The following is a 15,000-nucleotide window of genomic DNA, read 5'->3' on the forward strand; positions in this document are numbered from 1 at the left end:
GGCGCGGGGGTACGGCCGTGGTAACCGGCTGACTAAGATCCAAGTGGGCCGCTTTCAGCCGGTCCACCGTGATCTTTTCAGACCGACCCCCGATGTCCAACAGAAAATGCTTATCTCCGCTCTCTCGGACGCGAAATGGCCCATCGTAAGGAGGCTGCAGGGGACCGCGGTGGGCGTCGTGGCGGACAAAAACAAACGCTGCTCCCCTCAAGGAAGCGGGAACATGAGACGGCGTAAGGCCGTGTTGAGAAGTGGGGATGGGGGCAAAACTCTTGGCAGCATCGAGGAGAGCAGCTCGCTGCTTACTGGCGGACCAAGGTGCCGTCGTGCTAGGAATAAAGTCACCTGGCACCCGCAGGGGCTGGCCATACACCAACTCTGCCGAGGAAGATTGCAAGTCTTCCTTGGGGGCAGTCCGAAGCCTCAGCATCACCCAAGGGAGCTTGTCTACCCAAGCGCTGTCCTTCAGGGACGCCCTAAGCGCTGCCTTCATGGACCTGTGAAATCGCTCACACATACCATTGGCCTGCGGGTGATACGCCGTCGTGTGGTGGAGTTTCACTCCCAAGCTCTCGGCCACAGCGGTCCAGAGCTCAGAAGTGAACTGAGAGCCCCGGTCGGATGATGTCTGATGGGGTACCGAAATGGGCAACCCACGTACCAATGAACACGTGCGCCACCTCCGGCCAGCGGGTGGTCCTGTCGACTATCGTGAGGAGGTATGTGCAGCTGCGTGAGGATGGGAGAGGCCCGACCAGGTCCACATTGACATTTTGCAGCAACCAGCCGCTGGGAAGGTTTCCTCCCAGGGTGGGAAAGGCCGTGGATGGAGTCGAACACACGCCGCCTCCAAATGGCGGGCACAAGGGGCCGTGGCCGACCGGTAGCGACGTCACAAAGGAGCGTAACCCCTGTGTCCTCAAATGGGACCTCAGACAACCGTAACCCTGTGGCTGCAGCCTTCAGAGCTTGGATGTCCGGGTCGTCGGCCTGGTCAACTGCCATTTGTGCAAAATCGAGCCCCACATGGACAGCGCTCGCGACGGCTAGGGAAAGGCAGTCAGCAATGACATTGCTCTTACCAGCAAGGTGCTGGATGTCCGTCGTGAACTCTGAGACGTAGGAGAGGTGCCTCTGTTGCCGAGCCGACCACGGTTCAGCCGTCTTGGCCATCGCGAAAGTGAGGGGTTTGTGGTCCACAAAAGCTGTGAAAGGCCGGCCTTCAAGCAACGAACGGAAATGGCGTATGGCCAGATAGAGGCCAAGGAGCTCACGGTCAAATGTGCTATATTTCCGCTCGCAGGGGCGCAACTGCCTGCTAAAGAAAGCCAAAGGTTGCCAAGTGCCACCCGCCCACTGCTCATGCACTGCACCTCCAGCATAATCTGACGCGTCCGTGGTGATTGCAATAGGAGCATCGGGTAATGGGTGTGTCAGCAGGGTAGCGTTAGCGAGAGCAGACTTGACCCCCAAAAAAGCACGGTGCCGCGCGTCAGACCAGTCTACCATGTGCTTGGGAGCAGCTCCTTTAAGAGCATCATACAGCGGCCGCATGAGGTCAGCTGCCCGGGGAATGAAACGATGGTAAAAATTTACCATGCCAAGGAACTCCTGAAGAGCCTTAACCGTGAGTGGGCGGGGGAAGTTTGCGACGGCAGCAACCTTCGCTGGGAGGGGAACTGCCCCGCACTCCGTGACACGATGTCCGAGGAAGTCGATAACAGACAACCCGAACTGGCACTTAGCTGGGTTGACAATGAGCCCGTGTTGGCTAAGGCGCTGAAAAAGGGACCTGAGGTGGGTCACATGCTCGGCCTGAGAGGTGCTCGTGACCAGGATATCGTCCAAATAGACAAACAGAAACGGCAAATCACGTAAAACAGAGTCCATCAACCGCTGGAAAGTCTGTGCGGCACTCTTAAGGCCAAAAGGCATACGTAAAAATTCAAACAGTCCAAATGGGGTGATGACCGCTGTCTTCGGGATATCAGAGGGGTGGACCGGCACCTGATGATAGCCCCGGACGAGATCTACCTTAGAAAACACAGTTTTCCCAGCGAGGTTGGCGGAAAAATCTTGTATGTGGGGGACCGGATAACGGTCCGGGGTAGTCGCGTCGTTGAGTCTGCGGTAATCACCGCATAGCCACCAACCACCTGCGGGCTTCTCCACCATGTGGAGGGGCGACGCCCACGGGCTGTCTGAGCGGCGATTGATCCTGAGGCGTTCCATGGTCTCGAATTCAGCTCTAGCGATGGAGAGCTTAGCAGGGTCCAGGCACCGGGCTCGTGCGTGCGCAGGGGGGCCCGTGGTGGCAATGTGGTGTTCCACACCATGCTTGGCGGTAGATGACGAGAACGTGGGCTGCGTCAGGGTGGGGAACTCAGCTAGGAGGCGCAGAAAAACGTCTGCGGTGGGTAGCATGCTGGAAAGCCTCATGGAGTTCGTCGCGCTGAGACTGCACTTGTACGAGCAGAACGTAATCGCATCCACCAAACGCCTGTTTTTACATCCACAAGGAGGCCGAAAGCACAGAGAAAATCTGCACCGATGAGCGGCACCGTCACTTTAGCAGTCACAAAGTTCCAACTGGAACGCTGTCCACCAAAACACAGTTCCACGTACCGTATTCCATAAGTGCGGATAGGGCTGCCATTGGCCGCTTCCATGGGGGGGCCATGTGACTCAGACAGCATGTCCAACCTTGATGCTGGCAGGACGCTCCTCTGCGCGCCGGTGTCACACAGGAACCGTCGTCCAGAGAGGGAGTCCTGGATGAAGAGCAGCCTGCCAGTACTGCCGACGCTCATGGCCACTGCTGAGCGCCGGCCCCGGCATTTCCCGGCGGCGGTCCACGAAAACTGCACGGGGGACGGCACCGCCTAGCTTTGGTCCCGAACTTTGCGTGGAAAAAACATAGTCCAGAATCCGGTTGCCGCCTGGGGGGCGCAGCAGCAGCAGCGAGAGTGGAAGAATCTGCCACGGGTCTTTCTGTCTCAGCCGGAAGGAATGCAGCCACATAGGCCGGTTGGGAAGCTAAAAAAACTTATCAGCTTCAGCAGCTAGTTCGTGGCAGTCCAAAATGGTGGTGTTGGCTAAAGCAGCCCGCACCTGAGAAGGCAGGAGTCTCAGGAAAAACTGCACGAAGAAGAATCCAGGTCTGTGCTCACCTAAGAGGCCTAGCATGTTGTTCATTAGTTCAGAGGGCTTGCAATCGCCAAGCCCCTGCAACGAAAAAAGGCGGTTAGCTCGCTCCGCGTCGGAAAGATGAAATGTCTGTAAGAGGTGAGCCTTCAACGTGAGGTACTTGTTCCTCTCCGGTGGGTGCATAATGGCGTTAACCACTTTGGTCGCCGTCGCGCTGCCGAGGGAGGACACGACATAATAAAACTTAGTGTCGTCCTCGGTGATACCACGCAGGGCAAACTGTGCCTCCGCCTGGGCAAACCATGCGGTCGCGGAAGTTTCCTAGAACTCGGGCAGCTTTTGAATCCGTTCAGTGAAGCGTCGGGGTCACCAGTGTTGTGCTCGTAGCGTGAAAGATAAACAACTTGACGTATAGTTGACACACAAAAACGTGTGTGTCGTTTATTTATCAAAGCACAAGCAAGAAAGTACGCTTTCATCACAAACACTCAAATATCGCGGGAACAACAAACCGCCACCTTTGTGAGAATCTACTGACGGCCACTTAAAGGGGCCGCACCGAATTACTCGCTCTTAACTGCACACAAAGAACAACATTGTCATGTACACAATAGAACAGTACGGTGAATGATGATGACAAAGTCAAATAACAGGTGTGGTGAATTATGTCCTTAAATCAACCGCTACAACATTAACAATATATTTTTTACATAAGCTGCAAAAAAAATATTTACATTTTACAATAAAACTGGCAGCTCAGTCACCAGAATTTTACAGTCAAAACAGGTTGTTTTTTTTTTTACAGCATATAAACAAATTTAATATATGGAATGGAGAAACAATACCACTGTTTTTAGCGGTAAAATTCAAGCAACAGAGCTTGAATTTTGTTGTTTTAATGTATTTTTGTTTTTGTTTTAATGTCTTACTGTATATGGAAAAAAACTGTACCAAAGTTGATTTTACAGTAAAAAACTCAGTTGCCGGAATTTAACCGTAAAATCTATTGCCAATTTTACAGTCTACAATTTGATTGATAATTTGTTTTGAAATGATAAGTCAAGAAGATATTTAAGTACAGTGTTTATCTTTATTTTAACAAAAAATATTGGAATACATAATATATTTTCATTTTGATAATATTGAATTTTAAATTATATGCAATTGAATGCAGAACATGATTTTTGATGTCAGAAGGGAAAGAACAAATATATTTAGTAAGAAAAGATTAAGCATTTTATTAACGCAAATTATTTCCAGGCTTTCGCAGGCCACATAAAATAATGTGGCGGGCCAGATTTGGCCCCCGGGCCTTGAATTTGACACCAGTGGTCTAAAAGATGTCAAGCGCAGGAAAGGGTTTGGTAACACTTTAGTATGAAGTGAAGTGAAGTGAATTATATTTATATAGCGCTTTTCTCTAGTGACTCAAAGCGCTTTACATAGTGAAACCCAATATCTAAGTTACATTTAAACCAGTGTGGGTGGCACTGGGAGCAGGTGGGTGAAGTGTCTTGCCCAAGGACACAACGGCAGTGACTAGAATAGCGGAAGCGGGAATCGAACCTGGAACCCTCAAGTTGCTGGCACGGCCACTCTACCAACCGAGCTATGTTGCCCTATGGGGAACATAGTCATAACAAAGACTATAAAAATGGGACCCATTACCTCCCTGCTTGGCACTCAGCAAAGGCTTGGAATTGGGGTTAAATCACCAAAACATTTTCCCAGGCGGGGCCAACGCTGCTGCTCACTGCTCCCCTCACCTCCCAGGGGGTGATCAAGGGTGATGGGTCAAATGCAGAAGACAAATTTCACCACACCTAGTGTGTGTGTGACAATCATTGGTACTTTAACTTTAACTTATGTTCACCATTAGTTAGTTGCTTATTAAAGTACCGGTAACAAAGACTTAATTTAGAGTTATTTGGACACTAGGGGAACATATACGGGTTAGTTAGGGTTATTAATAAGCAATAATTCTGAGGTTATTGAGGGAACACTCTTAGTTAATGGCTTACTGGTTGTATAAGGCCATGCAGAATAAAGCATTAATAAGTACTTAATAATGACTAATTAACAGCCAATATGTTACTAATTTGCATGTTAATAAGCCACTAATTAATGGTGAATATGTGTTCCCCATACTAAAGTGTTACCAAGGGTGTCTTCTGCATTAAATAACTCTTCTGCCATATTTTGATGAAAAGTTAAACATCCGTACTTCAATCACATCTTGATTGTTTTACTTCAAACTCCTCCCGGTGGTGTATGAAAGCAAAAACTAGAAACATAGTCTTGGTAAACACTGCATGGTTTTACATACCAGGTGAGAGAGTTCAAAACATAGGCCATCATTGACAGCCTGCCCTGCATGGTTGCAAACCCCAGGACCTGATAATGGTAGAAGAAAAGTGTCACGGGGCAAAGAAAGAAAGACAAAAAGCTCCAGAGAACCTACTTCAAAGCTGAAGATCTGGTCTAGTGAGCGGTGTGTTTGCACCAGACTGTCCACCCCCGCCAACCACAGGCCCAGGAAGCTGTAGAAGATGCACTGCATCAACACGATCTGACACACGATCAGGATGGGGTCCCAGATGTAACTGCGGAAGTGACTGGACATTGTGGACTCAAAGTGCTCGTGCAGGCCCAAAGGATGCGTTCAGCTGGCATCCACACGTGCCATCCGCCGTGTTTTACTTCAACATCTGGAAAACACACACAGTTAAAAATACTCTCTGCTTCATTTAGTTTAGTCTTTATTTGAAGGGAGAATGCACAGAGACATTAAGCTAAAAGACAGATATGTTCTGCACCAAATTATAGCGAAATAGCTCATTTCCATCTGCAGTTAGCGAAATTAAAGATATTGTAGTGGAAAGTCCAAAGCTTAAGCAGGCAACAAAAGTAGTTTAGTACAACACATTTATTTACCCATTATCAGAAGTGCAGGTTGAATTGAGTTGTCCGTGCAAGCAGACACAATGTACTCCGGAGTACACAAGACACACACCAGCCAAAATCACACTCGAGTCCCGGTCTTCTGCCATTTTTTATATGTCTCTTGTGCGTCACTGTTTTTTATCTCGTGCGTCACTGTTTTTATCTCGTGCGTCATGATTGTTTTGTTTTGGTTTGTCTGTTCCAAAACAACCTCGTATCTCTTAGTCATATTTGAAAAATCTAAACATTCTGTAGACAGGTTGGCATAACTCCATATTCACTTTTGTCCCACAACTGGTCCATTCAATGGCACAAAAATAGAAGAGAATTGAAAATGAGCAGACATTCTTAATAGACAAGAAATATAGGTCAAAAGGTCAGAAATTCTACGACAATATACAAAAACATGCAATAAAATTATGTAATCAAATGACAAAAAGTCATAAAATGCCCTTTCATTGACACATACTTAAACATTACAACCACACCTCCTTTACATCATAACGCATAGACAATACACGCTCTTGTTCACATCTGTCATCATTTGTAAAAACAACCAGGATTTCAACCGACACACCTCACAGCTTACAACAAAATGTTCTCATGCATAAATATAATACACATTACGGTAAGTTGACATGTCAAACATAGTGCCCACCTCACCTCTTTTTAAGTTCAATTGTGAATGACGAGTAATCTTGTTTGACTTTTCAAGTTTGTGTTTTTTCTAGTTGTCATAGCAGATGTAAACTGGACCAAGTGCTTAAGTGGCGCTGGTGCAGTGTTATTTAGGATTCAATGGGCCATTCGTATTGATGCTAATCTTTGAATGTTAGCAAAATTTAACAGTCTATATTTATGAAGAACTAAACAGAGATGGTGGTGTTGTGGTTTTCGGTCAAGGATTTTGAGCAGTTTGTGCAAAGTTTCCAATGGCCTCAGTGTAATTTTGCTCGCCTAGTGATTTATCAGAATCAGAATACCTTTATTATCATTGCATGGAAACAACAAAATTGAACAGAAATCCAGCTCAGTGCTTTTAAAACAACCTACATAAAATACTCTTAAGACAACAAACAATAATAAAAAATTTAAAAACATAACAATTTTAAAAACATATTGCACAGCAGATCTCTATCAGAGTTAAGCAGGTTAATAAAGTGGTGAGTGTTCAGGTAAGTGCAGAGTTTAGGGCAATAACAGCTCTAGGATAGCAACTGTTTTTCAGTCTATTTGTCCTTGCTTTGATGGTCTTATAGCGGCTCCCTGAGGGCAAGAGTTCAAGTCAGTGGTGACCTGGGTGGGATGAGTCCCTGAGGATGCTGATTTAGCAGCATAAGTCGTCTTTGTTTGCATTACAACTACAGTCAGTATAATCAGACAAAGACCGTGGAAAAGGAATGCAATCAGGAATATCCTAGCTCTGAACTTTGGATGGGTTTTTAAGAGGGATCGACCAATTATAGGCATGTGCTACTTGATAAACCATCACCCGGAAAATACATTTTAAGCCAGCGAAGCTAAACATCAATTAATGAGGTATTTACATAATTGAAAGTTAAAGTTTAGACTATTAGCATTTTGCAAAATGATATATTAAAAATGTCTACTGTAGAAGACAGTACGGTGAATGATGATGACAAAGTCAAATAACAGGGTGTCCGACAAGGCGATACAATTTCGCCTAAACTGTTTACAGCTTGTTTGGAAGGCATATTTCGCTCTCTGGAGTGGGAGGATAAAGGAGTTGATATCAACGGAGACAAATTTAATCATCTGAGATTTGCAGATGACATTGTTGTCTTGGGAGAGCAAATCAGTGAAGTGGAAGATATGCTTAAAGACCTTGCAAATGCCAGCAAATGTTGTGGATTGAAAATGAATATGAAAAAAACAAAAGTTATGGCAAATTCCATGGTACCTCATGGACCTGTGACTGTTAATGGAAATGAAATTGATGAAGTTAATGAATATATCTATCTGGGGCAGAGATTTAGCCTGAAAGAAAAGAGTCAAGAACAGGAGATAGGGAGGAGAATCAGATTGGGCTGGTGCCAATATGGAAAACTGAGCAACATCATGAGAGGAGAAATACCGTTAAGCCTAAAAAGAAAGGTCTTTAATCAATGCGTGTTACCAACCATGACATATGGAGCTGAAACCTGGGCATTGTCAAATAAAATGGAAAAGAAAATAGCAGCAGCACAACACAACATGGAAAGAAATATGCTCGGAATCACATATAAAGACAGAAAAACAAATGAATGGGTGAGAAAACAAACGCAAGTCCAAGACATTATGAGAACTATCAAATTCAGTAAGTGGAAGTGGGCTGGACATATCAGTAGAACAGATAATAGATGGACTTCCCTAATGACATCATGGAGACCCATGGATGGGAGCAGAAATAGAGGAAGACCAAGAGTGAGATGGCGAGATGAGATAGACAAATATTGGGGAACAGTGCAGTGGCAGGGAGCAGCTAGAGATCGTTCACTATGGCAGAAACATGCTGAGGCTTTCGTCCAGCAGTGGACTGACAATGGCTGATGATGATGACTGTAGAAGACACTGCTTGTCAGAAAGACACGAAAGTGAACATTATTGTTTTACACTGGATTTAACAATGTCACTTGTTAGACACTCAAATATGTTTTTTATATATATATATATATATATATATATATATATATATATATATATATATATATATATATATATATATATATATATATATATATATATATATATATATATTTGCTTGAAACAGTGGATGTTTTAGCACTATTCTTTGCACATAAAACACATGTTAGTATGGTAAAAGGTATGATGAAAACATTGTGTTCAATTACAGTAAATATGTATATCCTAAACCGGGGTCAGCCACCCGCGGCTCTTGGGTCGCATTCGGCTCTTTAGTGCCGCCCTAGTGGCTCCCTGGAGCCTTTTTAAAAAAGGATTGAAAATGGAAAAACATGGGGGGAAAATAATTTTTTGTTTTAGTATGTTTTTTGTTTGAGGACAAACATGACACAAACGTTCCCAGTTGTTAGAAAGCCCACTGTTGAATATGTTTGTGTGTATGCTTCACTGATGAGAGTATTTGTTGAACATCGTTTTGTCCTACTAATTTCAGCGGTTCTTGAACTCGCCATGGTGTGGACTGTGACGCAACAGTTTGTTTACAAGTAAATCTTCCACTGCTTTGTCTCATTTTGTCCACCAAAAGTTTCATGCTCTGCGTGAATGCACAAAGGTGAGCTTTGTTGATGTTATTGACTTGTTGGAGTGCTAATCGGGCATATTTGGTCAGTGCATGACTGCAAGACAATCAATGCTACCATGCTATTTAGGCTAGCAGTATGTACATATTGCATCATTATGCCTAATTTGTAGGTATATTTGAGCTCATTTAATATCCTTTACCTTTATCCTATTTGTATTTAATTTATATTTGCATGTCTCATGACACATTATCTGTATGTAATATTGGCTGCATTTCTGATAGTTGTTTGTGTGCCATGTTGTTCCAGACCACAGCAAACATTACCTAGCTTGCCAAAGATTGTAATAAACCTATTAAAAGAAGACAGCCTGACGTTTCCTTTAACTTGGACACACAAATCTATACTTTTGGCCATTAAAAGCCAGTCATTTCCAGGAGTTAACTTACCTTCTGAGTATCCTCTGATTTACTAATGGTTTGTGTTGTCAAAATGTGTAGTATAAATATTACATTTCAACATTTCTGTCACCGCAAATTTGCTTCAGCCTGCTATACATAGTCATTTTGATAGTAGGCTAATATAACTAATATAGACACTTACGTACATCATGTGTTGCCTTCATCATAAGACTTATATACGGCCTTTCATTTTTTGTGGCTCCAGACAGATTCATTTTTTGTATTTTTGCTCTAATATGGCTCTTTCAACGTTTTCGGTTGCCGACCCCTGTCCTAAACATTCCTGCCACTTCATTTTACACACTATGGCATTTTGTTTTTGTTCAATACCACAATAATATCGTACCGTGAGATTTTGATATCGTTACATCCCTATAAAACATACGTGTTATTAAACTGTGTGTTATCCATCGCTGCACAGGAAACCATGTTAGGTACACTCAACACACAATCAATTGCCAATACAACAGTTGTATCAAATATTATGTCCCTACTAGGGTTGTACGGTATACCGGTATTAGTAAAGTACCGCGATACTAATGAATCATATTCGGTACTATACCGCCTCTAAAAAATACCGGCACCCAAACCCACCACAAAATAATAGAATATAAATGACACAATATGTTACTGCATATGTCAGCAGCTAAATTAGTAGTCTTTGTTTGTTTACTTACTACTAAAAGACAAGTTGTCTAGTATGTTCACTATTTTATTTAACAACAACATTGCAATAATAAACATATGTTTAATGTACCGTAAGATTGTTTGTTAAAATAAAGACAATAATGAAATTTTTTGTGGTCTCCTTTATTTAGAAAAGTATCGAAATACATGTTGGTACCGGTACCAAAATATTGGTATCGGGACAACACTAGTCCCTACAATAATAATAGTAATGTAATAATATTAGTTTGTACAACAACAACTGAAAATAATGGTATTTTAGAGGTATTGTGGTGTTATAGTGGGCGGCATGGCGTAGTGGGTAGAGCGACCGTGCCAGAAACCTGAGGGTTGCAGGTTTGCTCCCCGCCTCCTGACATCCAAATCGCTGCCGTTGTGTCCTTGGGCAGGACACTTCACCTTTGCCCCCGGTGCCGCTCACACTGGTGAATGAATGATGAATGAATGATAGGTGGTGGTCGGAGGGGCCGTAGGCGCAAACTGGCAGCCTCGCTTCCGTCAGTCTACCCGAGGGCAGCTGTGGCTACAAATGTAGCTTACCACCACCAGGTGTGAAAGAATGATGGGTTCCCACTTCTCTGTGAGCGCTTTGAGTATCTAGCAATAGAAAAGCGCAATATAAAATCTAATCCATTATTATTAATATAGTTTGCAGTAGAGCTGCACTGCATGGTGACAAAAGTCACTAAATGGCTAAAATGAGTACAACAAAATGACATTGCTATTTTTATGCTGGTGTCAATCAAAACAAAAGATGATTAATAAAGATATCATATTTTTTCATTAGATTGTGCGTTATTTCGAGACGGTGAGTGTATTCATTGAATAGTATTAGATCCTAGATGTCGCATCTCAATTATTTTCTAGACAGTATAGAGCAGGGGTGTCAAACGTACGGCCCGAGGAGTTTGCTAGGTATAAAAATGAACCTGAAATTTTTGAATGAAAGAATCTGCTGTTCTAAATGTGTCCACTGGATGTCGCAATAGCAATTCTTTGTATCTTTGTAGATGATGCTACATATGTACAAAATGTTAGTACATCAGTCGAGGAAAATGATCAAACTACATAAATAACATACTGCAATTGGATTTTGATATAATGTTTTGGGGGCGGTATAGCTCGGTTGGTAGAGTGGCTGTGCCAGCAACTTGAGGGTTCCAGGTTCGATCCCTGCTTCCGCCATCCTAGTCACTGCCATTGTGTCCTTGGGCAAGACACTTTACCCACCTGCTCCCAGTGCCACCCACACTGGTTCAAATGTAACTTAGATATTAGGTTTCACTATGTAAAGTGCTTTGAGTCACTAGAGGAAAATCGCTATATAAATATAATTCACTTCACTCCACATCTTGATAGATTTAAAATTCATCTCGGGATTCTAAGAACATTACTGTCACATTGAGTAAAAAACACATTTTTGTGTTTGCAAACCTTACAAACGCATATGTTTCTAGTAAAACTCACAAAGATTAATTATTTAAGGCATTATTAGACATATTGCATGTTTTGTTTAGGAGTTATGTTTAAATAACTGTCATATTGAGCATGATTGTTATACTCCAACATTATCACATAATTTATTCAGAAAATATAAATCACGACAAATAAAGTATATATACTTTTAGCCGCAACAGGTAATTGTAAAAAAAAAACATTATGATTTGTACATTTTCAGAATGTACTTGTTGTACTTTTAAACAAAGAAAACAATCTGGAGTTGTCTTTATTTCTAAGTTATCGTGCTGTGATTTTACTACTTTGGAGTAGATTTTTCTCCATGTGGCCCCCGTATCTAAAATTAGTTTGACACCCCTGCTTTAGAGTAACATAACAGTAGTTTGTATAAACGTGAATCACTATTTGCGACGGCCAAATACTCAATAAAATGATAGTTTGTGGCAACTAAGCTTACGAACACAGTAGCTAGCTAAGTGCCATTAGCAACACAATTAAACACGTACACAAACACAACTGCAGTCACGTGACCACAGCCATTTAATGCCGTCTACGATGTACAACAATACAAACCATAGCGGCTAGTTAGCTATTTATTGTCGACACATTGTCGCTTTAACAAAACATAGCGATAATTGTAGAACCAACCTGAACATTTGAGCCAGGATAGGGCGCCGCTGTAAAAAGATTAAAAAAAGAAGAAGAAGCCGACGTGTTTAGTTAGGATGCGATAGGACGCAGGCCCGAGTGCCGAGCCGACTAGACCTTTAAAAACACTCAAGTCAACACCGTCAACCAGAAAAGTGTTTGACCCGGAAACGGAACTCCCGCCGCGGGTTTTCAGAATAAAACACCAGAGAGTTGGAAAGTACACGTTTCCCGTTATGTGACTCTAGAAATGAGACTTTCAGGTAAAAGCACTCGATCACTATAATAATAATAATAATAATGGATTAGATTTATATAGCGCTTTTCTAGACACTCAAAGCGCTTCTCAGAGAAGTGAGAACCCATCATTCATTTTTACAACTCATTCATTCATCATTCATTCTCCGGTGTGAGCGGCACCGGGGGCAAGGGTGAAGTGTCCTGCCCAAGGACACAACGGCAGCGATTTTTTTTGGATGGTAAGAGGCGGGGAGCGAACCTGCAACCCTCAGGTTTCTGGCAAGGCCGCTCTACCCACTACGCCATGCCTATGGCAGGCATCTGTCGCTTCATCCTGGATAATATTCATGACACATTTGTGCTTTGTTTTAAAGATGTGCTATTTGGATTTACAGTACTGTATGAGAACAAATTTGAAAAGGAAATTTACCTTTGCAACCTCATTATACTATTGGCTAAGTTTTATATTCATAAATGTAAGTTTCTCAATACCCGACCTGTTTTTTGTGCCTCTAACAAAGAATTACAACTCTATGTTAAAACACTCTCTACCTCCAACAACCAAAAAGCTGTGAAAACGATGATGCTGTGTTCCAAATTTAAATTATTTACTATGGCTTTGCACTTTGTTATATATATATATATATGTATATATATATATATATATATATATATATATATATATATATATATATATATATATATATATATATATATATATATATATATATATATATATATATATATATATATATATATATATATATATATATATTTTATTTTTTATTTTTTTACATTCTATTTTAGTTACTTAATTGAGTATACAACTCCCTGGCGCTGTTTTGTACTCTTGTTGTACTGTTTTTATACTTATTTTTATTATTATTATTTCTCAATTTTTTGTAAATGTTGCAATTTATAAATAAAGGTTTATAAAATTTTTAAAAAAATACAAAAAATGAGACTTTCAGGTGTGACTTAAAATACAAGGTCGATGTTTTAGTTTAACTTTAGTTGTTGTTGTTGTCTTTTAAAAACAGATAAACATTTATTTTGAAGTCGTCCAATTTTCTTAATGAACTGATAATTGTGAACACTTTTGGCGATTTACCGTTTTATTATATTTAAAGATAATTTTGCTGTGTTGAAGGAATTTGGTTAAATGTATTCATTTGGACTGCTGACCTTCAATTTTTGATTTTTCACACTTTTCTATTGACGGCCCATGGTATAATCGTTAGCAGTCTAATATTAGCATGCTAGCTTTTTTTCCAACAGTTTTTTTTTACGTGTACACCTCGTTATTATTTTGGTACTTGATCAGAATGAGAAATACTTAATAAAGGGGAAATTTGGGACATGCTAACAATTGCATACTATTATTTTATACCCATTTTACAAGTACACATTTTGGTAATTGACACATGTTACAGTTAGCATTTTTGCATGATAACTACGGGTTTTCAGAATAAAACACCATAGAGTTGGAAAGTACACGTTTCCTGTTATATGACTCTCGATATGAGACTTTCAGGAGTGACCACAAATATGATGTCAACGTTTTAGTTTTTGATTTACTCTAGTTGTTGTTGTTGTCTTTTTCAAACAGATAAATATTTATTTTGAAGTCGTCCATATTTTCTTATTGTACGTAAATTGTGAACACTTTACTTTTAGCGATGTACCGTTTTATTATGATTTAAAGAGAATTTTGCTGTGTTTAAGGAATTTGGTTAAATATATATATTTGGACTGCTCACCTTCAATTTTAAATTTTTCACACTTTTCTATTAACGGCCTATGGTGTAATCGTTAGCAGTCGAATATTAGCATGCTAGCTTTTTTTAAACTGTTTTTTTAGGTGTACACCTCAGTATTATTTTGGTACTTGATCAGAATGAGAAATACTTTATAAAAAGGAAATTCGGGACATGCTAACATTAGCATACTATTATTTTATACCCATTTTACAAGTACACACCTCAAAGTAATTTATTTTGGTAATTGACACATGTTACAGTCAGCATTTTTGCATGCTAACTACGGGTTTTCAGAATAAAACACCATAGAGTTGGAAAGTACACGTTTCCTGTTATGACTCTCGAAATGAGACTTTCAGGAGTGACTTCACATATGACAATGACGTTTTAGTTTTTGATTTACTCTAGTTGTCTTGTTCAAACAGATATATA

At 41.3% G+C, this 15,000-nt stretch overlaps 2 protein-coding genes across 2 annotated transcripts in view; one reads left to right on the forward strand and one right to left on the reverse strand.

Annotated features, from left to right (window-relative positions):
• Positions 1 to 12,723, reverse strand: part of sys1 (SYS1 golgi trafficking protein) — a 15,862-nt gene extending 3,139 nt beyond the window's left edge. The window contains exons 1-3 of the mRNA XM_062055123.1: positions 12,569 to 12,723; positions 5,609 to 5,855; positions 5,474 to 5,541 (exon numbers count right to left, since the gene is read on the reverse strand). Coding sequence (XP_061911107.1) covers positions 5,474 to 5,541; positions 5,609 to 5,770 — 230 coding nt within the window. The 5' untranslated portion in view covers positions 5,771 to 5,855; positions 12,569 to 12,723. The remainder of the gene's footprint in view (positions 1 to 5,473; positions 5,542 to 5,608; positions 5,856 to 12,568) is intronic.
• The window catches only part of LOC133655258 (EEF1A lysine methyltransferase 3-like), a 477,733-nt gene that overhangs the window by 28,724 nt on the left and 434,009 nt on the right, over positions 1 to 15,000 (forward strand). The window lies entirely within an intron of this gene.

This window comes from Entelurus aequoreus, linkage group LG01, assembly GCF_033978785.1.
Source record: "Entelurus aequoreus isolate RoL-2023_Sb linkage group LG01, RoL_Eaeq_v1.1, whole genome shotgun sequence".
Taxonomy (NCBI): Eukaryota; Metazoa; Chordata; class Actinopteri; order Syngnathiformes; family Syngnathidae; genus Entelurus; species Entelurus aequoreus.